Here is a 27,182-nt window from a genome sequence, read left to right on the forward strand (position 1 = left end):
AGAGCCACACTGGATACCACCTTGGGCATGAAGGAGGGATTGGTTCTGAGGGACACCCTGTCCGCATGAAAGATGATGAAAGGCTCCACTGCCATAAGGGCCTGTAATTCAGATACCCTTTTTGCAGAAGTGATTGCTAAAAGGAAAGCTGTTTTCCAGGAAAGGATTTTTAAATCTGCAGTAGCAGCTGGCTCGAAAGGAGGAATAGTGAGGTTCTGCAAGACAAAGTTAAAGTCCCAGGCTGGAGTTGGAGCTCTCCTGGGTGGCCTTAAATTTTTGGCCCCACTGAGGAACTGCTTGAGCAGTGGGTGAGAGAAGAGGGGAGGCTCTGTGCTATAATGAGCTGAAATGGCTGAGGCATGAATTCTGATGGAGGAAAAGGACAAGCCCTTATGAAGCATCTCAGTCAAGTATTGTAGAATCGGAGGTAAACTGGGCACTGCTGCACTCATCCCTTGAGATTGATTCCAGGCACAAAATCTTTTCCATTTTGCAGCATAAGATTTTCTAGTACTAGGCCTCCTTGCCTCTAAAATGATATCCATCAATGATTTACTGAGGGATAGTAAAGGAGAGATTAGGTAATTAGCCAGGCTGCTAGGTTCAGGGTTTGAAGCTGAGGGAGCAGAATCTGGTTCTCCTGCTCAGACAACAGGGAAGGAGTCTGAGGCAGGTGCCATGGGGCCAAGCATGATGCACTGCGCAAGAGGGGGTACCAGTGTTGGCATGGCCAGTGTGGTGCAATTAAAATCATCCTTGGCTTGTCCTGTCTGATCTTTAGTAGTACCTTGGAGTGCAGTGGCAGAGGAGGAAAGGCATAAACCGACAGGTTTATCCAGCTGAAGGATAGAGCATCCACTTTCCAAGCTAGCTTGTGGGGAATCCTTGTGCAAAATTTGTCCAATTGATGGTTCTGGGAGGATGCAAACACGTCTATATCTGGGCTCCCCCATTTGCTTGTGAACATGTTGAAAATCCTTGGTTCCAGTTTCCACTCGTGTGGGTCCATGAGGTTTCTGCTTAGTCCGTCTGCCAGTTTATTTAGTTTTCCTGGCAGGAACTGAGCTTGTAGATTCACTTGGTAGCTCAAGGCTATGTTCCACAATGCCATGGCTAGTCTGCAGAGGGGTTAAGAATGTGTACCCCCCCCCTGCTTGTTTATGTACCACATGACAGTGGCGTTGTCCGTCTTTATCATTAGCTGTCCTGGAAGAATGTGGTCCTTGAAGGCTGTCAGAGCATTCTGTACAGCTAACATTTCCTTTTGATTTATGTGCAGGTGCATTTGACTTTGGTTCCATTTGCCATGAATGCACTTCCCTGCCAGGTGAGCCCCCCCATGCTTAGTCTGATGAGTCTGTTAAGGTTTGGGTGGCAGGGGGTAATGTGAATGGTAGTCACCTGTTTTGGTGGCAGGCCTCTGCCCACCAAAGGAACTCTAGGCGTAGGCAAGGTATGATAGGAAGCATTGCTTCTAGATCCTGTGAATGTTGACACCAAAGGCTTTTGAGATACCATTGTAGTTTCCTCATATGCAGCCTTGCATATGGAATTAGAAGAATGCAGGAGACCACGAACCGCAAGGTTTGCAGTATTTGCCTTGCAGATAGGTTCATAGGTTCATACTAGGCTATCTGTCCTAGGGCATTTATAAGCCTAGCCAGAAGGTATTTGGCTTTCGCCACCCATTTTAAATTAATTTTGCTAAGCCCTTTTACAAGGTGAGTATACTGTGCCTCTGCCTAACAGTGACACAGAAGTGATACCCGGGGTAAACCTACGATCTCCCATCCACTCATCAAGATTCCTCTTGAAGAGAGTCAATGAGGGACTCTGCCTAACCTGGACTGGGATTTTATTCCAGAGTGAAGGGAGCCTCTGGGTTATGAATCTGTCCCTCCAGCATGTCCTATTTATTTCAGTGCTGAGGTTCAAGTCTCTCGAGTGCGTAACTCGATGGGATTTAGATTTTCTGAGGTGCAGCATGTCCATTAATTCCGGGTTGAGCATGGCTTTATACGTCAGGCACAGATCACCTCTGAGCATGCGGTATGCCACTGAGTAGAGCTGGAGTTTCTTTACCTGGGCAGCATATGGCATCTGTTTGAGCCCTTTGATCCTCTTGGTGAGGTACTTTTGGGGTCTTTCCAGTTGCTGCAGGTGCCTGGTAAGGTACATCTCAAAAGGGGCATTGTACTCAATTATGGGCCTGATGAGGGATGAGTAAAGAGGCACGATGACCTCCCCTGATCTAGATGTGAATCCCTTCATGATTAGGTGGGCTATACAAAATGTTTTTCTAACCGCTTTGGCCACGTGGTTGTCAAATGAGAGATTGCTATCAACTTGGGTCCCCCGGTCCCTAATTGCTTCTTCTGTACTTAATGGATTACCACCTACGTGGTAATTTGTGGGCACTTTGTTTTTGACAAAGGGGATGACTATACACTTTTTGGCGTTTAGCTTGAGGCCATGGCTCTGGCACCAGTTGTCTGTTTCTATGAGGCCCTTTTGGAGGATGCTTGTGTCGGCTGTAGTGTCGATTATGGCGCCCAGTTTGCAGTCATCTGCGAACTTGGTCAGCCACAGTCCTTCCGTGTTGGCCTGTACCTCCGAGAAATATATACCAAACAAGAGAGGTCCCAGGACTGAGCCTTGTGGGACGCCACTTGTAACTGGTTTGGAGTCTGACATGGCTCCAGCAATTTTAACCATGTGGGTTCTGTCCTTGAGCCAGTCTGCAACCCATCTAGTGACATAGGGGTTGATATTTAAGCTGGTGAGCTTATCTAAAATGCCTGAGTGGGGCATTGTACCTAAGGCTTTGCGAGGTCCAGGTAGGCTGTGTGGACCACCTTCCCCACGTCAATGGCCTTGGTGACTGTTTCAAAGAAATCAACCAGGTTTAAGAGGCAGGATCTGCCCTTAACAAAGCCGAACTGGGTAGGATCCAGTGTCTGTAGGTCCCCAATATCTTTTTTTATGAGGTCCATGATGATCCTTTCCATAGCTTTGCAGACCAAGCTAGTCAGGCTTATGGGGCGATAGTTTCCAGGATCCGTTGAGGCACCACCTTTGTGGAGAGGGACCACTGTTGCTGTACGCCACTCTTTGGGTACATATCCTGTAGCAAGGCTGAGATTGAACAGTAGTTTTATGTTTGGGTTTAGCTCTTCTTGGAGTTCATGTAGGACACAGCCCGGGACACCGTCTGGTCCCACTGATGCTGTGTTTTTGCTTTGGAGAGGGCGGCTCTTACCTGAGCATCTGAGATGTCAGGGGGGCAGCACTCTGCTGGGATAGATATTTACCCTTTTGGTAGGGGGTTGCTGAACCTGTCAGCTAGGATGTTGGCAATGTCTGTGGGTTCGGTGTATTTTTTGTCATTTTGGACTGATTCTGAGCATATCTGGGAATTCCCACCCAGGTTCCTAACATAACTAAAGAAAGCCTTGTGATTATCCTTAGTGTCCTGTGCAATTTTTCTCTCGAAGCTGGCCTTAGATGATTTTATGAGTACCCGTAGTATTTTGCTAATACTGATCAGAGATGCCTTCCCTTTTTGGGATTTTGCTCTATCATGTAGTAGCTTCTTCCTTCTATTGTATAGTTTGTTTATGGCTGGGGTCCACCAGACAGGACGTCTGCCTTTGGAGGATTGGGTCTTGGTTTTATTTGGGATTGCATGATCCATGCATTCCTGAAGGTGTTCATAGAATGCGTTTATAGAGGATTCTGCTGTCTGGGCCGTATTTTCCACAGGCCCAGGGGCTTTGAAGGATTCCACCTCGGTTTTGAGGAGTGTGAAATTTGCTTTAGAGAAGTTTTTCACTGTGGTTTTCTGGGCAGGGGGTGGGGTCGGGATGTGAATATCCAGTGAGATTAGTTTATGGTCTGATCTTACCAGTGAGGGATACACTTCTGGTCTGGAACATAGAGTCCCCATGTTGGTGATGATCAGGTCCAGTATGTTTTCCCCTCTTGTGGGAGTGGTAACAAGCTGTTCCATAGCATTTGAGTTTATAAATTCTAGGAACCTTTGGGCTAGGGTGTTGGAGCTAGAGTAATGCTCCCAAGTCTATGTTTGGGTAGTTGAAGTCACCCAATATAATGGTGTTTGGAGAGACCTTCATATTTTCCAGTGTTCTCAGGAAGGCCGAGTGGGGTTCCTGGGTTTGGGAGGGTGGTCTTTAGCAGGCTATAAAACTGGAAGGCAGTTTTACCTACTGTTAGTTGCACATGGATAGTCTCTGATGCGTCGTGCTGTGCCACCAACCTGGAGGTGTGGGTATCTTTGACGAATATTGATACCCCCCCTCCTTTTGTGGTTCGGTCCAAGTTTTGGGGCCGAAAAGCATGGTATGAGGTATAACCTGGTAGTGCTGGGGTGCTCTCGGGAGCCTTGAACCAGGTTTCTGTTACTGCACAGATATCGATGTTCTCCATGCTAAGGAGAGTTTAGAGTGCGTGCATCTTGAGGTTTAGACTTCTGGCATTGAGTAGCATTACTCTTAGTTTCTTATCCCTTGTGATACCTATGGAGGTGGGTTTGTCTTTTGAGCCTTGCCTAAAAAAGGCACTATGGGGGTAGCAAGAGCCTTTGCCAATATCCGAAAGCCCAGGGGTGACAGGTGCAAGCCGTCCCTAGCGAAGCATCGTGGCTTGTGAGCTATGTGTTGCACGTGTTTTGTTTTGGGGTAGTGGTTGCTTGGGTGTCTGCTTTGGAGGTCTCTGCTGCTTAGGCAGATTTTTATTTAGAGCCTCCGAGTATGTTTTTGTGTGTTTATGTGTTTGGTTTGCTGTCGTGGTAGGGCTATGTGAAACTGGAATTGTAGTGAGTGTGGTTTCCTTCTCCTCCTGACTGGTTACGCCAGTACTGAGTTGAGAGAGCTTAGCTTCCAGTTTGGCTATATGGTTGCATCTCTCACATGTGTTAGAATTTGTTGTGAGGAGGAGAGGGTTGTCTGTGTACATGAGGCAGTTGTTACATTGCCTCAAGATTCCCAGATTCACCAGCTGGACCGGAGAGGAGATTGACAACTGACCTTTGGACATGCTAGAATAGTATTGGGAATTCCTATTCCTATCCCAGATAACTGGGTTTTTGTGGGCACTTGTTTGAAATAGGTTGTCAAATGAATCCGTTTCTCTGGCATGAGCAAAGCCATCTGGGAAGCTGTATTCAAGCTTGCTCCCAGGAATATAATTTGTTGACAGGGTACCAGGTGTGATTTCTTTTCGTTTATGATGTACCAAAGACACGTCAGCACCCTTTGAACAAAAGCTAGATGATTCAAAAGTATGTCCTGGCTTTCTGTCTGAATTAGACAATCGTCCAGATATGGGTATATTTGAATATTTCTTTGCCTGCAAAATGCAATGACTGGAGCTAGGTACTTTGTGAATACCCTGGGCACAGTAGATAAGCCAAAGGGCAGTGCAGAGAACTGACAGTGCATGTAGCCTGCTTTGAAGCGTAGGTATCTTCTGCAAGACTCCCTGACAGGGATGTGCAAGTATGCTTCTTTTAAGTCTAGTGTTGCCAACCTCGCATCTTTGCCTAGCATAGGAAGCAGATGGTGAAGAGTCAGCATTTTGAATTTTGGAATCACCAGAAAGTGTTTAGAGTAGAAAGGTCCAGGATAGGACGCCATGTATTGCCTTTCCAGGGTACCAGGAAAAGTCTTGAATAGAAACCTTGCCCATTTTCCTCTTCTGGCACCAACTGAATAGCCCCCATGCTTAAGAGAGAGAGTGCTTGATTTTGGGCCTTTGCCCACTGATTTGGGGGTAGATCTGGCCACCCGCTTGGTGTTGGTAACATGTGGAAGTGAAATCTATATCCTTGGGACACTATATTTAAAACCCATTTGTCCTGGGTAATGAGTTCCCAGTTTTTGGCCTGTAAACCAATCTTTCCACCTAAAGGAGAATTCAGCTGGGAAGTGCTTGGAAATTTTAAAAGCAAGTCAATGAGAGAGTTTCCATAGTGGGGAGTCTTACTACTTCCAGATTTGGGTGCGGAAATCCCTCACTGCTTAGTCTTGTGTGCCCCCAGGACTGAAATCTGGGGGTTTCTGCTGTGTCTGGGTTTGGCTTGAGAAGGCCTGGAAGGGGCAGGAAAGGGCCAATGCCTACTAAATCTAAGAGGATGAACTTGCAAGAAATCTTTAACAGTTTGCATAGATTTAGCTTTATCTTCCATCTTTTTAAGAACTTCCTCAGCTTTGTTGCCAAACAGGCGGTCCTGACTTAAGGGAGCATACAACAGTTTAGCTTTAACATGATCAGGCAAAGATTGCTCCTTAAGCCAAGCATGCCTTTCGAGCACAGATCCAGTAACAGCAGCCCTGCAAGAGATCTCTAATGAATCAAATCCACACTGCAAAGTATGTTTACCAATCTGTTCAGCAGAATGCATTAAATCCTGTAATTCTTTATTTTCAGCACAGTCAGGAATCAACATCATTTTCTGTTTAAGCAACCCAATAACATGTTGTTGATACTTTAACATATGAAACTGGCAGTTTAAAGCCCTAATGGCCAAGGTTGCAGAAGTGTAAACCTTCTTACCCCGATCTATCCAGCGCCCTGGAGTCTCTATCAGAAGGGGTAGGATTTTTAGCAGTAGAAGCCTTAATGCCCTTGGGTCCCTGTGAAATAGTCTCTGGATCCGCAATAGGATTTTTAAAAAGAAACTTGTGTGAATCAGGAACCCTGTAATATCTGTCAGGTTTTCTGGGAGCAGGAGGCAAAGAATCAGGGGCCAAACTAGATTCTGAAAAGGCTTCATCAACAATGACTAGTACAGGAGGTATAGCTAAAGGCCTATGCTGAGGCAGGAGTAAGAAATCCCTAAGCCTCTTTTTTGAATCAGAAAAATCCTGGCTTTCCCAGTTGAAATGCTCCCTTAGAGTATGTAAGGTTTTACCAAAAGAAAAATCCTCTGGAGGGGAAGCAGAGGGAGGAGAGTCCTCTGCATCAGAATCCTCATAAGTAGATAAGGGCAAATCCAGATCATCAGAAGAATCAGAAAAATCAGAATCCAGGTTAGAAGATTCATAAACAACTTCAGTCCTAAGTCTCTTAGAAGGGGGAGGTTGGCTTCCCCTGATTAAAGTTATAAGATCTTCAGCCATTCTTATTTGTTTTTTAGGCATAGAGGTCTGAGCATGCAGCCTGGACATCAGTTTCTTAGATATGGTTTGAGATTTAGGCCTAAATGTAGGAGAAGGCATCAGTTTAATATGCAAGTCCGTAGGCCAGAATACACCCTCAGAAGCCGATGCCTGTACAGCGGCTCCAGACCCATCCAAGGTAGAGAAATCCGCAGGTTCCACAGTTGAAGCATCTAATGGCATACCAATCCGAATGGGTCTCAGTAGAGGCATGCGAATCAGAAGTAGCGGGTATCAGGGGCTGCGAAAGCGCCTCACTGAGTACTGGCGACTGACTTAGGAGAGACATCGTCGGCAGCTTTGGACCTAGGTGGCCTGTCTCTATCCTTATCTTTGCATTTTTTTCTGAATCCCGGTAGTCGGATGGCTAACTGACATTTCTGGTTAATTAAATTGAGAACTGAAATATTTAGAGGCGAAAATATACTGATGACGGATAGTGCGCTGATAAAATAAAGCACAAAACCGACAGCAAGGTACGTCATGGTCAGGGCCCAGGCAAGGAATACAGTACGAATGAAAATCTTTGTAAGGTATTTGCTTTCCACAAGTAATGCAATTATTAACTTTTACTGACATCGGTAAGGAGCAAGAAAAAGTTTCCCCAACGGGGGTACTTAGCTTTAGTTTAAGACTTCGGTTCTGAAACTTGAAAACGAAAATTTCAGGAGTCGGCCGACCGGCAATTGTGAACTGCTTCTGGCACTGCACGGCAAGAAAGACTGATGTAATGACATTGGCTGCATGTTTTATACCCCTGACGACCCGACGTCATGGAAGAAGGGACAGCATGACCCAAGACTTTGTTAATCATGCTGACTGAGTAGCAAGGAGATAACCCAAATGTAATGACTGCAACAGTGAAACAAGAAGAACATCTGGAAATTTACCTTTGGTCTGGCATCTATGTCCCTAATGAACAGAGGGAGCTTGTAAATGCTTGACCACCCAGTCTTGAGCCTACATACAGCCCTTTGAATAATCTTAAAGTTCCTAAAATTTGTCAGATACATCTGGGATACATAGCTAGGGTTAAAAAGGCCCCTTGGTCATTAGCCTAGTAAACACCCATGAACTTATGATATAAGCCTAATAAGCATTAGTTCCCTTCATAAGGTTTCACAGACAATAGACACAATAGATAACATTTTTGTAATGCCAGTATATCATCAAAAACAAACAAACAAAACTAATCTTGTTTCAGACTGAGTGCAGGGACTATTTAAAATGACAGCTGCACCCCCAAAATTTTCTAACAAAATTTATAAATAACAATAGTAATTTTATAATAAAATATTACAAATTATTGTCCACACATTTTTTTTCTTTTATGAATTTCTCACTGACACCAAAATAAGGAAAGACCCAACAAAAAGTACAGTTTTGTACCTACCATAAATGTAGATGTCCGAACTGGATAGCATCTGCAGTCATAACAAATGGGTTGTCCTGTCGTCAGGCAGCCCTTCGGTCGGCCGGATTCCAAAGTCTGGGTCCGGCTTCGGCTGATGTCGCACTTCACCCGACGTCATCTCTGCTGGTCTTCGGGTATAAAGGCATCAGCCGACGCCATTTTCCTCAGTGTTTCTTGCCCCAGATGCCAGTTGCCCTCTTGGAAGGCTAAATTTTGGATAAATGCCAATGTTTCCAAAAAGGTAGAAGGCAAACACAAAAATAAGCATGTATGTACATATATACAAACAAATACACCATAAGAGACTCCCCAGCTAGCTATTAGGAGGGTAAATACCCTAGGAGTACCACAGAGGGAAGGAGGGAGGTAATCCTGACTGCAGATGCTATCCAGTTCGGACATCTACATTTATGGTAGGTACAAAACTGTACTATGTCCTTCATGGATGCATCTGCAGTCATAACAAATGGGTAGAATACCATAGCCAAACTAGGGAGGAGGAATAAAATTATGGTGTAGTTAGGATCCCTTGCAGTACAGCAGTGGCAAACCCTGCTCGGGATCTAGAATATAGAGGTAAATTATAATGCTTGGCAAATGTATGCACGGAGGTCCAAGTAGCCGCCTCAATAATGTCCTTGGTTGCCACTCCTCGTAAGAAAGCTGTGGTAGTGGCTGTAGCCCTTGTAGAATGAGGTCTTATGTTCTGTGGAATTGATTTTCCATGGTAGGAGTAACAGAATCTTATGCAATTTCCTATCCATTTGGAGATTGTCTGTTTGGAAATTGCTTTTCCTTCCCTTCCTGTTGCATAGGCTACAAAAAGCTGGTCAGTTTTTCTGTTACTTTTGGTTCTGTCCAGGTAGTAGCGTAACTGTCTATGTACATCCAAGGTATGCAGCATTCTTTCACCTCTGTTTTGTGAATTGGGAAAGAAGGTAGGTAAGGTGGATTGCCTGGTTTAAAGACACTCTGGATACCACCTTAGGCATAAATGTAGGATTAGTTCTCATGGACACCCTATCTTGATGGAAGATTAGGAAGGGTTGCACTGCCATTAAGGCCTGTAGTTCCGAAACCCTCCTTGCTGAGGTAATAGCCAGAAGGAAAGCAGTTTTCCATGACAGGTGTTGTAGATCTGCTGTTGCTGCTGGTTCAAACGGAGGGAGTGTCAACTTTTCTAGCACAAAGTTCAAGTCCCATGTTGGCAATGGTGGTTTCCTAGGAGGTTTTACATTCTTGATCCCTCTGAGGAACTGCCTGAGTAGAGGATGTGAAAAGACAGGAGGATCAAAGCTGTATTCTGCTGAAATGGCTGATGCATGTATCTTGATGGAGGAATAGGACAGGCCTGTATGTAGAAGCTCTGCCAAGTACTCCAGAATGTTAGCAATATCTATGTTCGACACATCTTTTCCTCTTTCAGTACTCCAAATGACAAATCTTTTCCATTTTCCTGCATAGTTCCTTCTTGTTGAAGGTCTGCGGGCTTCAAGGATAATGTCTTTAACCCTTTGGGAAAGGTCTGGGTTAGTTGCTGCTATGTGATGTTCCAGGCAGTCAGTTGCAAGGTTTTTAGGTTTGGATGCATGATGTTGTAGTTGTTCTGAGTTAACATCAAAGGCATCAGGAGTATTGACCACATTTTCTCCCGAGACATGCTCCTCAGCAATGGGTACCAGTGTTGTCTTGGCCAGTTCGGAGCTATCAGGATTATCCTTGGACGTTCCTCTTTGATTTTCAGTAGTACCTTGTGCATCAAGGGAAGAGGTGGAAATGCATATGCTGTCAGGCCTTTCCAGCTGAAGGATAGAGAGTCCACCTTCCATGCAAGTGGGTGGAATGTCCTTGTGCAGAATTTTTTGAGCTGGTGATTGAGTGGGGAAGCGAATAGATCTATTTGTGGCATTCCCCATTTCTTTGTGATGGCCTTGAAGATGTCCGGGTGCAGCATCCATTCGTGAGCATCCGAGGTGGTTCTGCTTAAAATGTCTACTAGGGTGTTCTCTTTTCCCGGTACAAATATTGCCTGTAACTGGATGTTGTAGCTGAGAGCCAGATTCCAAAGGTCCAAAGTCATTCTGCATAGGGGGTATGAATGAGTGCCTCCCTGTTTGTTGATGTACCACATGACTGTGGTGTTGTCTGTCCTTATCATCAAATGGCCTTCTTTGAGGAATGGTCTGAATTTTTGGATTGCCAGTTTTACTGCCAGCATTTCTTTTTGGTTTATGTGCAGGTGCAGCTGGTCCTGAGTCCACAGTCCTTGTACGCATTTGTCCAGCATGTGTGCCCCCCATCCTAGGTCTGAGGCGTCCGTTGTGATGGTTTGGCTTGCTTGAAAGTTGTGGAAGGGTAAGCCTGGGTTTGACTGGCATGCTTGAGCCCACCATAGGAACTCCTGTTTTAGGCATGGGATTAGTGGTATTTCTGTTTCTAAGCTGTGCCTGTGTTGAGACCATAAATTCTTTAGGTACCACTGTAGCTTTCTCATATGCAGTCTGGCATGTGGGACCAAGATTATGCATGATGCCATGAAGCCCAAGGCCTGCAGAACTTTTCTTGCTGTTAGTTTGTTCTGCTTTGTTAATGCCAAGAAGTAAAGAGGGAGCTCTTTTTGTTTTTCTGCAGTTAGGTATGCCATTTGTTTTACTGTGTCCAATTCAGCCCAAGAATGTTCTTGTTTGGGATGGTATCAGCCTTGACTTTTGTAAATTGACTGTGTATCCCAGGGCTTGTAGCAAGTAAATGACCCTTTGTAAATCTGTTGTCAGCTTGCTTTTGTTGTCCGCTTGTAACAGGCAGTCGTCCAGGTATGGATAAATTTGGATTCCCTGTACTCTGCAGTGAGCGATTACTGATGCCAGGCATTTTGTGAATACTCTGGGCGCAGTAGATAAGCCAAAGGGCAATGTTGAGAATTGATAATGCTCTGATCCTGCAAGAAATCTGAGGTATCTTCTGCAATTTGGTCGAATGGGGATGTGCAGGTATGCCTCCTTGAGATCTAGAGTTACCAGCCAACACTCCTTGCCCAGCATGGGAAGAAGTTGCTGTAGGGTCAGCATTTTGAATTTTGGGACAATGATGTATGTGTTTAAGATGGACAGGTAGAGAATAGGTCTCCAGCTTTTCTCTTTTCTTGGTACTAGGAAGAGTCTAGAGTAGAATCCTTTGCCCTGTTCTGTTATTGGTACTCTTTCCACAGCTCCCATCTTTGTTAATTCCGCTATCTGCTGCAGAGCTTCTATTTTTTGATTTGGAGGCAGGTTTGGCATTCCTCTTTTTACTGGTAAGGTGTGGAAGTGGAACCGGTAGCCTTGGTCTATGGTTTGCAAAATCCACTTGTCTTTTGTGATATAGTGCCAATTTTTCGAAAATAAGGCTAACTTTCCGCCTAATGGTGCTGCTATTTGCTCCCTGGTAGGCGGAGTTACAATCAGTAAGTCACTGTGATTGTCCTGTTGCAGTGGCAGTGGTTGTGTCTGTGCCTCGGTTATTGCCTTGCCACTGTCGTCCTCTGTAGGCACCTCCTCTGGATTGATTTCTGCCCCTAGAGCGTCTATTCCTGCCCCTTTGGGATCTTGTGGAGTCAGGAAAGGACCAATTTTTGGCAGGCCAGTTCCTGCTAAACCTTGGGGGCTGAACCTGTAAGAAATCTTTAACTGTTTGTACAAATTTTGCCTTTTCTTCCATTTTCCTCATTACCTGCTGGGCAGGTTCCCCAAATAGACTGGCCTTATCCATAGGAGCATCTAATAGCTTTGCTTTAACATGATCCGGTAAGACCTGTTCTTTCAACCATGCATGCCTTCTTATCACTGTGCCAGTCATGGCTGATCTAAATGAAGCCTCCAGTGCATCATAGCCACATTTTAAGGAATGGTTACTAACCTGTTGGATGTTATTCACCATTTCTAATACATATTTCTTATCTAAAGATTCATCAGAGGACAGTTTTTTAGTTAACTGATCAAGCATAAACTCTTGGTATTGGATCATGTGAAACTGACAGTTTAAAGCTCTAGCTGAGAGAGCAGCAGAGGTGTAAACTTTTTCCCCATCTCTCTAAGGACCTGGATTCCCTTTCAGAGGGAATAGGGTTTTTTGCTGTGGTCGAGGCTACTGCCTTAGGCCCCTGGGATATAGTTTCGGGGTCTGCAAGTGGGGCCTTGTATAGGTGGTGATGAGTGTCTGGCACCCTGTAAAATCTATCTGGTTTGGCAGGGGCTGGAGGTAAAGAATCAGGTGCAGTGCAGACATCAGTAAATGCATCGTCCACAACAGGCAGAACAGGAGGTATAGCTAAGGGCCTATGTTGTGGTAAGTGCAGAAAGGTCCTAAGCCTTTTTCTTGAATCTGAGAAATCTTGTCCCTGCCATTGGAATTGTTCTCTCATGGCATGTAAGGTTTCCCCAAAGGAAAATTCCTCTGGTGGAGAGGCAGCTGGAATGGATTCCTCAGCATCGGAATCTTCATAAGTGGAAAAAGGAGCCTCTGGCTGGTCTGTAATGTCTGAGTCATCCGCAGAATCATCAGAGGACACCAGCTCGGGGGGCTCTGCTCTAGGTCTCTTTTCTGGGGGCTGAGAGGCCCTGTCTGGGTGAGATTGGGATCCCCTAATTAAGGATATTAAATCTTCTGCCAGAGTAAGCATTTGTGAACTAGAAGTGGGCCTGTGTGAGGGGGGTTTAACAGGCACTGATTTAGTAGATTTGGCTGCTTTAGCCCTGGCAAAGGCCTTAATAGACATGGCTGCAGGAGGCCTAGCAGCACCACGTGCTGGGGTAGAGACATCCAAAGGGATGGTGTCTGATAAATCACTAGGAACCACAGTTGTAGGCAAAATTTCTGAGGCCGATTCAGGTAAGGTAGCAGGAGCCTCAGTAGTAGTCATGGATTCGGCTGAATATTGACCAGTTTTCTCGGTTTCGGCCGAAACCGAGACACTCGCGGCTTGCTTAACCATGATTTCGGCCGAAACCGCGGACCGCGAGTGTCGGTCTTTTTCTTTGTGTTTTTTAACAATTTGGGTAGTCGGAGGATCCGACGGCATAATGTACGCAAAATCTGAGCCAAAAAACTGTTCAGCAAACTCCGACCGATGCCTAAGCGTTCGTCGGTTGAAGGAAGCACAGGCCGAACAGGCTGCTACGTCGTGGTCTGGGCCTAAGCAAGGCAAACAGTAAGAATGGAAATCTTTATGAGGTATTTGTTTCCCACAAGTTAAACAGTTATTGACTTTTTCTGACATCTGCTGAGGCAAGAAAGAGTCCCCAACGGGGTACTTAGCTTTTTAGAAGTCTTCGAAGTAGTATTCGGTAGTAGTAATCTCTGGATCTGACCGACCGGCACTTGCGAACAGCTTCTGCTTCGGGTGCCACGCGGCAAGAAAGACTGAGGAAAATGGCGTCGGCTGATGCCTTTATACCCGAAGACCAGCAGAGATGACGTCGGGTGAAGTGCGACATCAGCCGAAGCCGGACCCAGACTTTGGAATCCGGCCGACCAAAGGGCTGCCTGACGACAGGACAACCCATTTGTTATGACTGCAGATGCATCCATGAAGGACATCTGTAATGTATTTGAAGGAATGGCTTACAGATCTGGTGTTGATTCTACTCCTGGGGCTTTCTGACTATCAGTTGCTAACCCAGCTTCAACAAAGATGCTCTAGCAACTATTGTTTGGAATAAATCTAAGCCAGAACTATACTCTGAAGGAGGGCTACAATCCAAACAAGTTGAAAACTGTGAACACAAGGATAATGATATATCAAATCAGCAGTGAATTGGGAAGGCCCTTCCCACTTAATACAATATAATCACAGTACCAGCAACAACAACCACCTGCAAAGAGAGCCATGCACACCCTTAGCACATGAACTACAGATCTTTGAAGAACTGTGCCAACAGAATGCTTTCAGGAAAGAGATCCCAGCTATCGCTTACTGCAAAAAGACCCTTAAATCAAGGTCCTCTCACTCTATTACCTTAGACTGGTTCAGAAGGAGAGGTCATCTACCAGGTACACCTATGACCTTGGTCTTATACTCCTCTTATATAAAGCAAGAGTGACAGCATAGGCTACACAATCTGCTGATGCAAGGAACACAAATGTAAATGTCAGGTGCAGTATTATGGTGTAACATGAGCAAAGGGCCAAGTGACAGTCTAACTGCTGGTATGTGTTGCCCCTTTCTGTCCCTCTCTCATTCAACTCAGCAAGCTGCCATCATACGCTTTCAAAAGTTTATCTATGTTAAAATGGATTGCCATGCTTTAAATTACTTTTCATTAATTTTCCAGTATCTTAAATGTAACTCAAAAGTATAATAAAACCAACAAAAAAAGTATTCTGTAGGTTAGGCAAGGGCCCTACAACCCTCACGTGTCAGTTCTGACAAGAGTGGTGGTCATGACAGCTGAACCCTGGGCGCTTTAATGTCATTAGTGGATGCAGCCAGTCAATCCTCTGGTAAAAGTTATGCAAATGAACAGGATAAAGACCACTTGTTAGAAACAAACCACTCAAAAGGTAAGGAAATGGAAGCCAAACAGGAGGTGCAGTGGATTGTGAAGAACAGCTATGTGTGGACTTGAATCTGGGCCTTTCACGGATCACAAGATGAGTCCTCTGTCTAGTTCATTTGACAGGGCCCCTCCAACATTGTTGTGCAGAGCTGTGGAAAGGGAATCTGACACATTTGGGAGCACACCTATTTGGTATCCCCTTAATATCTATAAGTAGTTGCACTAGACGTCTCTTAATGACAGCTTGCAATCTATCAAACTTCTTTAGCAAAATCTGACAGTTTACAATATGTCATTAAACAATTTCAACTGCTTTAAATAGCTCATTACCACTTGTTCTTTTTTAAAGGTAGTTTAACCACCATGAAAAAACAGGACAGTCCAATGGAAATCAGCTTACTAGTGGTCTATAAAGTATCTACAATTACTTAACTGACAGCTTATAATTTATCAAACATGTTTTATTCCTACAAATTGTCACTTAGGGCACATGCCCCATTTTCCTCACTTGCTATAAAAGACGTTTCTTGCCTTTTCTTTGGTTGCCAGTGAGTTGTAAGGCTGAAGCATTAGTACTTAATACTGTCACTGTGTTCCATTGTTTAAAAAAAAAATGCACCAAAGTAGTGGGGTGGTCGGGATAATATGGTAAACCACTAGTACACTTCAAACGTTTGCCTTTTTCAATCATCAAACATAGGGACAGTCCAATGACAAATTACAAGAACATATGCATTTTAGGATTTCCTACAAAGAGCTGTAAGTCATGGAGGCATATAAATGTATATTAGGCCTGATAAGCAAATATAATGCATGGGCCAAAGGTGCCATGCAGCCTGAGCATGGGAGTTCAAGATTGTATGCGGAGGTTTGAAAAAGGGGACAACCTGGATATATTCAAGTGTTCCACCCACTGTACAGGGTCCCTGAAAGTAACAGCTGCAGATTCTTTCAGTCCATAGTACTCAGAAATGTAACTGAGCAACGCTGAGTTCTTAACTTGTAGAGCAAAATACCAAATGTCATCTCCACTTAATACCGATGGATCCTATATTAATTTAACTGCTACTATCTTCAAGTCCTGACATCTGTATCGGAAAAAAGTTAATAATTCAATAAACAGTACCAGTTGAGAGTATGGATAAGTCTGTATAGTATATATATTTTAACTGCCTTTAACTCAATGTTCAGAAGATTAAAAATGTGATTACACGTGAACTTAGAGGATGATCCTACAAAAATGTAAGCAAAAGTCTCTAGTAAATATTTTAAATTTAACCTTTTGATGATCAAATTCTTCTTCCTATTTACCATTTTCTTTCCATGCAACATCGCTATCTTTAATCTGATTGATTTACCAGAACCTGACCAAGGTTCCGTGCTATTTCAAAACACGAAACCAAAGCTGGCAGGGCACAAGACTGCTAATGGCAATCATGCCAAAAGTATAAAGGATCATTTGCTATTTTCACAATTTTGCTGGAATATCCCAGTTTGCAAATACAGAAGTGTACTCATTCTGGAGATGTAGTACTGCTTCAATATCCTTGCTCAGCAGACCAGTCCATCACAATTCATTAAAGGCCACCTGTACAACACCAGTCAATGATAGCACACAGCTAGTAAAGTGGCGGTGTTTGAGTGCTCTACCCACATGCTAGTAACTGGAGCCCTCATTAGCATGTGGGTGAAGCCCTCATTAGCATGTGCTCCACCCACATGCTAATGAGGGCTCCAGTTACTAGTTCAGCAAGTCAGCCATGTGTCCCTGGTTAACAGCTGCAGTATCATCAACTGCAAGCGACAATGCAGTTGGCTTCACTATGAACCCTTACCCTCCCCATATCAGGAAGGAAAGCCAACACAAACCACCCACTGCCCCCTCTCTGGCCTAGTTCTTCTAGTGACCAAACAGTTATTCAAGATAAAGTCCTCTTCATCACAGTCAGGCCTCTGTCACTGTATACTACATAGCTAGGCTTGTGACAGCAATTTCTCACCGTATGCTTAAACATACCCAACTAATCAGAAACAAAAACAGCATCAATAGATTCAGTGTTTTAGAGGACATATTCTTACAAAAAAGCATATTAATTATTCTATACCTCTTACCTGAATGAGTGCAAAGAAGATTTTTAATATCTGTTTCTGTATTAGCACTGAGAAGGGAGAACTATCAGAAAGAATTTGCATAATTTGTTGTTGAATGCGAGGCAAGAATATCTGCATTGCTGCTATTAAAGGAGCACGTTCTTTCCCCCTTTTATACCTGGGAATGAAAAGAATAAAATTTTACATAAATTCTTAACAAACCTGCAAGTCCCAAAAAAATCTTCATTTAATTGGTGCTAAGGACTGAAAAACAGGCTTATCAGTTACAGCACAAAGACAAGGCAGTACACACAAAGCACTACACCTAGCACTTGGCAGAATACACCATAATTCTACATCAAAATGAGATGCATCATGTATTCCTATTTAAATTTTTGCCTCTGTTTCCCTGTGACCAATAAGGCTCATAATCCCCTCTTAGCTATTCATTCATCCCTGCTCAAATAACCAAATAAACCAGACATATGAGGTATCAGGCTAATAAAGACTGTAGCCAATACTCAGTGAGATAAGTTTAGTAAATATACTGTTCTATTTCTGGCTCTTTAGTAGAGACAGATAAAGCCATGCTTGTGACACAGATGACACAAGATAAATTTGCGACACAGATGACACAAGATAAATTTGTGGCTCAGGAAGCTGGAACAACCAATTGCTGTGGGTTTCACACTGGCAGACTCATCTGGAAAGAAGGCTGTGGTGGATCGCACCCCCCCCCCCAATAAAAATCCAGTTCTCCAGAGAATGGCATAGGCCAGTCTCTCTAAGAACAAGCTACTGGGGATAGGGATGTGGGCAGACCCACCTAAGGTGGTAACCGTAGCCATAGTTGAGATGTGTTAAGGAGTGGGCACATCTCTGTATCAGGACGTGGACTGTCCCTGCCCGCCCACACTACCATTGGCAAGTTGTTAGGCTCACATAAAAATGCATCCTAACAGTTACCAGAAAGAAAGTGCCATGATTGGCTCTCCTCAACAGAAAGTGCAATGCCCACTACACACAGCCGCTACGAGAGAGTGCGTGCTTCCACTTTCCCCTTCAACCCTTAGTCTTTGTGCAAACTAAGCTACACTTTTGGATCTTCCTCCTGACTACTCCTGCAGTGGGACAACATACCTTCTCTCATCAGCATGGACAAGAATATATCAGCTGCTCACTTCTATCTTGGCTGCTTCCCCAGTGCCCAAGATGCTATTCAAACTTAGGTCATCTAAAACAGTATGAATTAAAAGTCTTTTGGTTATCAGTAAAGAAAGCATCATTCTCCATCAGTGTCTGGCAGTTCTGTTTTTTAACCTATGAGCAGATGTCACATTTGTTCACAGTGAAAAGTTTCTGACATTTCTGAGAATAGTGAAAGAGTAGCTACATGTCTGACCACCTTCGAGGAGAACTAAAGCTGTAAACTAGATCTTACCGTAACACTACATCTTTTTAAATAACATTTTTATTACTGTCATAAACACATTAGCATATATTTACAATGCTATCATCTTTACCTCAAGTCTACTGACTTACTATTTTTTTTTTACATCGACCATACTCTACAACAAAAGTGCAGTTGATTTTCATAGCAATTTAACATTATCCCTACAGATATATTCAACCCATTTCTAACTGCTTTTGTAACAGCATAATGTAAACCTCACTTTACACAGATCATTTTCATTTCCCTTCTGTTACGAACAAGAGCTGCAGAACACCATACTAATAGCTTTAATGTCCCTTCCTTATATTTTATTATCTCTCTCACGCTTCCATAACTAGCTCTTATATACACAACCATTAAGCTCTTCTTTTAAATATGTATTATTTTGAACAAACAATTTGCTATTATAAGCACTCACCTTTTCTTCAAGTATTTCAACCAGCTAAACATTCAGACTTTACCAGTTATATTTATAACACAACACCACCACACCTCACTTCGATAGATGAACAACCAGGATCCAAATGAAAAATAAATCTTCAGATAAAACTGTTTTAATTCTAGTGCCTCGGTGAAAACACCTTCTTGGAATACCAAGTATTATGGTATTCTAAGAAGGTGTTTTCACCGAGGCGCTAGAATTAAAACAGTTTTATCTGAAGATTTGTGTTTCATTTGGATCCTGGTTGTTCATTTACCAGTTATATTGTTCAAGTAGTGTACCTCACTGGTACAGATCCTGGTTCAAATTTGTTAGTCAAAAGAACAATCAAAAGGTTTCAATGTTTAGTCATTGAATGCAAGAACCATTTCATACTGAATGCCAAACTGAAATCTGAAGGGTGGAAGCAGAAGAAAGGTAATGATGGGTCAGAGATTAAGTACATATTCCTAGTGGAATATGTCACAGCATGCACTAACAAAGGGTATGAATGCCACCAAATGTTGAATCTCAGAACAAACAAAAATGCCAAACTAGACTGAAAGGAAAGATGGACTTGATTAAAGACCCAGCACAAAGAGGGTCTCTGCTGTTCAAAACTGACACTACATAAGCAGATAAATGTGGAAAGGCAGTACAATTAAGTACCCTGGAAAAACAACACATGCTAAGCTATGCTGTCTATATTACCCTGGAATGTGAACGGCCTTACAGGTACAGATAAAAAGAAGAGTATTGGATTATACTAAGAAATGCAGAGTGCATATGGCAATGCTGCAGGAGATGCACATGGAAAGAAATGAACATGTAAATTTGACAAAGAGAGGATTTCAGAATGGATATTCAGCAGAATATCATGGAAAAAAAGAAAAGGGGTATAATTATAATAACTGTTAGGCTCCAATAGTAATAGATGAGAGAGAAAAAAAGGGAAAAAAATGGTAGATTTGTGGTAGCAAGGGGCTACTGACAAGGATGAAGGATTACAATTGTATTTGTATTCCACCAAAAACTGCGATTATGAATCTTAAGAAAATATTTGGAGAAATAATGCGCTTTCAGTAGGGATTATTATTTCTAGGTGGTAACTGGAATTTGATCTGCGATAAGGATATATCGAGGGATGTAGAAGAGACAATATAACAAAAGATGGTTTATTTTTGAAGATATTTATGAAACAAATTTGTTATGGAAGATGTGAATTCAGTAGTAGGAAACAGAATTTACATATTCACCAAAGCGCAAAAACTGGGCTAGACTAATTATATTTCACAGGGACATGTACATTCAATTGAAAATTTAACACACATCCTATTTCTGATCATGCACCAATAAAATTAAGTTAAAAAGGCAGGGTAATGAAGTGAAAAATAAGACACTGGGCACTGAGAGGAACTTAAGAAATGGGTAGTGAAAAGTATTCCACAGTTAACAGGGAAGACAAATATCTTCAGAAGTTATAACCAGTGACTGGGACAAAATGAAAATTGAGTTTAAAAATAGAATTGAAATAAAAGAGAGAGAGAGATATAGTTAAGAAGTAATAGAAATTACTTAGAGGGGCTGACAAAGGTTAAATCATTGCAGAATAAGGGAATCCCAAAGAACAAGAGGAGGAGCAAATGCACAGTGCTAATGAGAAATTTTGGTAGTATCTGGATAAGAAAGACTACAGTTAAGCAACTATTTCTGATACCTCCAGAGCACAAAAACGTTTAGCACAAAAACTTTGGCAACAGAATACTGAAAAGATTGTTGCCAAACTTAGGGAACCTATAACAAGAAAATAACCAGAGATCCTGTATAGGTTTTAGAGATAAGATGCAAATTTTCTGAAACCTTGTATACAGCAGTAAAATGTGGAAATCAAGACAGGAGTACAAATGGAAATATTTATGGAAGATTTAATTATGCCAAGGTTAGATAGAGGTAGATGGGGCTCAACAATTAACAGTTAGGATAGGAGGTGATGAGATAAAAACAGTGATGTATAATCAAATCTTCAGGAAAGTCTCCAGGAACAGATGGTATTCCTGTGGAAGTCTGGAAATTAAATAAAGATCTCAAAGATTTTGTTTAACAGTATTTTAAAAGGTAAGGAAGCACCAACATTTTGGATGAAAGCTCTGGTGGCTGTGTTACTTAAAGATGGCAAACACCCTTCAGATCCAGCGTCATATACACCCCATTTCAGTTTTAAAACAAAATTATAACGTGTTCATATCTGTAAAGATGTTGCCAAATTGAGAGATATGGATCAGTGTGGTTATGTGGAGGGGAACAAATAGTTGACAACATTAATAGAGCAATGATAATCCAGAGGGAAGCAAAATGTACAAATATACATCTGTTCTTGGTGGGTCTTAGTGCAGGAAAAAGCATATGACAGAGTAAGCTGGGATTTTGAGTAGGACATTGAAAGCACGACAACAATAAGGTTAATTAGAAAGACATATGTAGGATTGGAGGCAAGAATTAAAATAGGAGGGTTCCTCTTATTTAAGCTGTGTTTGAACAGAGGAACTAGACAGAGGTGTAATATTTCCCTTTCTTATTTGTTTTATATTTAAAGCCACTAGCAAAGAAAACAAGGGACTCAGAAGTACAAGGATATAATTAGTACAGTAATCAAGAAAAGTTGGCTTTATTTGCAGATGAAATTATTTTGTAACTGATCAATCCAGAAAAGGACACCTCAGTGCTGTGGAACATTTTGAGACAGTTTCAAGTCTTTTGTGTATATAAATTTAATGTTGATAAAACAAAGGCTATAACCGTAAATTATGTACCCACACATGAATTGTTTCAACAATACCCATATTTATGAGGCCATGATAAGATGAAATATTTAGGCGTATGGATTAAAAAGGCTTCAGTTATGGCAGCCAAGGACATGTGGAAGAGACTAAAACAAAACATAAAAACTGGGAAACTGGAAGCTCTTATTTAAGTAAGATACAAGCAGTGAAAATGTTTTTAGTCCCTTTAGTCTTATTCCGCGGTGGTACAGCGGTAGCATTGTTACCTCACAGCAAGAGGTTCTCCCGTTCGATTCTCGGCTTGGCTTGGAAGTGCCTTCTGTGTGGAGTCTACATGTCCTCCCCGCGGTTGGGTAACGTTCGAAAGACATGCGTGTGTAAATGGGCGTGCCTTCATTGAAGGTTGGGCGTCGAGCTGGCACCTCGGCATTTCGTAAAAATCTACTGCCAATCATTAGCAGACCAGAGTTCCGCTGTGGCGACCCCTTACCGGGAAAAGCCGAAAGAAGACTTGTATATGGGTCAGGCATACTTTTACTGATGCAAAAAAAAGTTGTGAACAATGATAAATAATTGAAGGAATTTATCTGGGAAGGAAAAAGGACAGGAGTTAGGTGGAACAGGTTGATCCCTCAAACAGAGTAAGGTGGTTTTGGTTTTACCTGATCTGAAGGGATATTTTAGTGCTACACAGTTCAGGCTCATGCCCATAACACAAGCAGAAAGTTATAATTCAAAGTGGAAAGACACAATGATAAAGCAAGGGGAAAGTTCAAGAATTTTATATATATATATATATTTAAAGAGAGAGAGACATTTGGGATGTAGATCCTAAAGAATAATAACTAGAGAGAATATTACATCCATAAAGTAGGAGAGGTATTCTAAGAATTAAGCCAATGCGAGAATGGAGAAAGGTGATTTTACCAACAGGGAAGACCGCAAGTAGGGGTACAGAAAATAAGCAAGAGGGGGCTGGAATTTACTGGAGAAAACTGGCAAAGGTACCAAGACACTGGGAGCAAATAACTCAAGCAGGAAGAAAAGTAGGAGGACGTCAAGAAGACATTTGAATTGCATGCTAAAGAGACTGCCTTCTCTAAAAGGGTTTGATATCAGAGTACAGGCAAAAAGAAAGAGATGGGGAAGTTTTACATGAAAGACCTGTTCTGGTAGAGTTTTTAGATGAATCAAGAATGAAAGCAGCTGTTAAAACAGGGATAATTAGTAGGGCATATAAAATATTGCATGTTAACTAAAAGATTCATCAAAAGAGGTATGAAAAGGTTGGGAAGAGAGAGACTGGAAAAGCAATTTACAAGAAAACAATGGTAAGACTTATGTACGTCTCCCAAGTATGCAACCAGGTCCAGAAGGTTTAGGATATTTGCTTGGAAGTATTTAAATAGGTATTTGTATACCCCAAGCAGACTTCAAAGAATTCTTCCTCAGGTGTACAGCAAATGTTGGAGGTGTTATGGAGAAGAAATAAGTAACTGAGAACATATGTTTTGAGAGTATAACGAGCTGGTAGATTTTAAAAATTCTCTACAGAGTAGTCTGTCAAATACTGGGTGAGTGAACAGCTGTAAGTAAAAAAAAAATATTCTTGAGTGGGCTACAAGATCTGAATTGCCTAGGGATAGTAAGGCCTTATTAAGTTTAATTATACTGCTGCCAAAAAAACAATTTTTAGAAAATGGAAATCAAAATCTGTATCAAATATGTTTGAGATAGAGAATATTACAAAAAAAACTAGAAGATGGATCTTTACAAAAGGGAAGGAGCAAATTAGATAGAAGTAAATGGAAATTGTGGGAAAGTACAGTTGTATAAAACCTTACCATAAACAGCAGACGTCACTCTCTTCATTGCTGCAGTATTGTTAACATAAGGGAACTCCTACCAAGGATATCCCTACGCCCAAGCCAGTATACCGAAGCCTTTGGAATTTATAGACACCATATATCACACTTATGCTCCCCGTGCAAGGTGCAGGGCATAAAGGTTTCCAGTCTTTTTGGGATACAAAATTAATGAAGATAAAACCAAGGCAATAGCTGTAAACTATATACCCACACATGAATTAGCTCAGCAATACTAATATTTATGGGGACATGTTAAAATGAAATACTTAGGAGTATGGATTAAAAAGGATACTGTTATGGCAGCCAACGATATGTGGGAAGAGACTAAATAAAAGATAATAAAAAAACAAAGAAATTGGAAGCTCTTTTTTATGCATATGGTTTGGAAGATACAAGCAGTCAAAATGCTTTTAAGTCACTTTAGTTTTATACACAGGTCAGGCTATATTTTCAGAAAGAAATTTCTGTCTTCCTTAATAAACCCTAAATAATTTCCACTACGCATTCCTTAAGTTCCTCTCTTTTTATAAGACATGCCACCTTTTCAGATCACATGTCAATAATAACTAAAATAAAAATGCAGGGCAATGAGACAATAGCATTTTTATTTTGGTTATTACTGGCACGTGATCTGAAAAAGTTATTGGATGTGTATAAAGACTTTCAATTAAATGCATGTGTTCCTGTGAAATATAGTATCTGTCTAGTCTACCCCAGTTTTTTTACCTTGGGGAATGATGTGTAAAATTCTCTCCGAACTTCTAGTACAGAATTCACATTTTTCATGTCACATATTTTCATAAATTTCTTCAAAAATCTACCCTCCCAGATGCATCCTCTCTGCTGCAAATCAAATTTTCTCACAGAATTTTAAACTCCAATACAGCAGTTTTAGGTGGAAAATAAATACATGCCAGTGTACGCCTTCTCCTCCCTTGCCAGCAGTGCCTTAGTACTACCAGCATCATCTTTTTTTCCTCTTCTATCAGTATTGGAGCTCAAGAAAAATATGATCTTGAGAAGGAACCAGGACTGACTTCTAAAAGTTTATGGTGAACCTCAGGCTTTGAAACAGACAGACTGTAAACTGGAGATGATATAGCCTGAATGAGCAAGTCATCTAGATAAGGAAAGATCTGAGGCCCTCTCATCCTGCAAAAGGCAATTTCAGAAGCAAGACATTTGGTGAATACCCTTGGGGAAGTAGAGAGGCCAAAGCAAAGGACTGAAAATGCATGGAAGAGACAGATAAATGTAAAATTTCCTGAAAGAGGATGAATAGCGATGCAGAGATAGGAATCCTTGAGGTCCAGGGATACCAAGAAGGCCCAGGGAAGAAGAGAGAACAAAGTTTGAAAGGACAACCTCTAAAAGGAAAGGACCTTTAGAAAGGTGTTGAGCTGAAAAAGATCCAGAATGGGTCTCCAGTTACCTTCCATCCTGGGAACCAGAAACATCCTAAAATAAAATCCTTTCCCTTCCTGGGCAGGGGGTACAACTTGAATGTTGCCCTGAAGCAGTTCTAGAAAGGAAGGGAGGTGTTCCTGAGGAGGCTAAGGTATACTCAGAAAAGGAGGAAAGGACGTCCATACCATGAAATATCCCTGGCAGATGATGGATAAAACCCAAGAATCTTGAGTGACCCTTAACCAACTGGGGATGGACAGGGAAAGATGAAGAGATAGAGGAACCTGGCATAGGGAAGGGGAAGCAAAATGTCATTTAGAACCTGGCTGGTCTTGAAAAGGAGGCTTCTGAGAGTAAAAGTCTGAGTAGACTTAGCAGGGAGTACACACCTAGAACTGTTTTTTTTTTTTACCTTTAGGAGGACGGCGAGGCTGTTTGCGAACAAAAGCAAATTTGGATGGATAAGTCAGGGATAGGAGACATAAAAATATGTTTCAATTCCTGCAAAGCCTTGCCTTTAAGCTGGAGGGGCTTAGAGAGCTTCAGCAGTAGCAGAACCAAAAAGCTCAGCAGCAGCAGAACCAAAAAGATTCTTATTATCAAGAGGAGCATCTAACAATTTAGCCTTAACATCATCAGGTAAGAGCTGGATACGAAGCAAACAGTAACATCTCTAAAATGAACCAAATGCAGCAGCCCTATAGAAAGCATCAGCTGCACCATAACTCCATTTATTAGAAATGTGAGTCACCTGAGAGAGAGAAACCAGTAAGGAAAGGGCCAAGACCTTCCTTTCTGAATAAGGGAGGTCAGAAATTGCCTGAGAATATTGAGAAAAAAGGGCTAAAGCATACCTGGTTATATGAGTCTGATAATTAATAGCCCTAAAGTCAGGGTGGCAGCAATATACATATTTTTGTCTAGATGTTCCATGGCTCTAGTATCCTTAACAGAAGGAAGTAGTTTAGTGGATATCAAAAATTTATACAGTTTGTCAGAAAAGACAGACACTACAGAGAAGCAGCAGCAGGACATCTGTACAAAAACTTACCATCAGGCACCTTGCAAAATCTGTAAGGTTTCTTATGGGCAGAAGGATGGGAATCAGTGGGTATAGAGGCACTGAAAAGTTATCTAAGAGAGCAGCCAAGACCGGAGGTACAGCAGAGGGCTTGGGAAACTACATCTGGAAGAGTTCATAATACCTTTTTTGAATATTAGAAACATGAGAACATCCTCATTTGAAACATTCCACCATACGAGAAACAGAATCCCCACAGGAGAGTTTGGAATGACAGTATTCTCCTCCTCAGACCCATACTCCAAGGGAGACAGAATTTGAGAACAATATGCCAAGGACTCATTCCCAGAATCCAAATCCTCAGAGAACTCCTGCTTTCTGGGCCTTTTAAGAAGAGTACAGGACAAGGGACGAAAAAGCACAGAACCTCCTTGAGGAGAACAAAAGGCCATTAAGGCATTAAACAATCCCTGGGTAAAATCCTGGCAATCATGTTGATGATTTTTTACAGCCCAAAAATTCCTATTAAGTTCGGACTCTTGCCAACACTCATAGTAGTAGGACTCTCCTCCTGGACTACAATTTAGGGTATCCCCCTCAGTCCTTCAGATATAATCAGCTGAGATTCTCCCTCAATGTCCAGAGGGGACGTTTGCAAAGCAACTGTGGACAAGCAAAAAGTCAATCCATGAGAGCCTCCGACAGTGTCAAGGCAGAGAAACTGAGACAACTGAACAATCCTCTGGGGTTTCACTAGCCTTGAAAGAGACCTTCAGGGAAGGTGGGACAGCAGCTGAATCAGACCCGAGTTTTTTTGGCCTTATTCTCTGCAGGTAGCTGACCTTCAGCACAAGAAGACTCTACCATAGCACCTTGTGCTAACAATTTAATGCAGTGATACTGAAGGAAAATCAAGGAGGACAAGTGACTACAAAGGGTGTTAGGGACAAACACTTGGCAGATTGATCACTGTGTATGGTCGTGAGAAGCACCCAAACAGAAGAGATACTGTTCAT

The 27,182-nt window shown here is 42.2% G+C and overlaps 1 protein-coding gene across 1 annotated transcript in view; it reads right to left on the reverse strand.

Annotated features, from left to right (window-relative positions):
• The window catches only part of IPO8 (importin 8), a 3,293,983-nt gene that overhangs the window by 2,741,426 nt on the left and 525,375 nt on the right, over positions 1-27,182 (reverse strand). The window contains exon 5 of the mRNA XM_044088203.1: positions 17,238-17,394. Coding sequence (XP_043944138.1) covers positions 17,238-17,394 — 157 coding nt within the window. The remainder of the gene's footprint in view (positions 1-17,237; positions 17,395-27,182) is intronic.

The sequence above is a fragment of the Protopterus annectens genome, chromosome 11.part0 (assembly GCF_019279795.1).
Source record: "Protopterus annectens isolate FY-2018-M chromosome 11.part0, PAN1.0, whole genome shotgun sequence".
Classification (NCBI taxonomy): Eukaryota; Metazoa; Chordata; order Ceratodontiformes; family Protopteridae; genus Protopterus; species Protopterus annectens.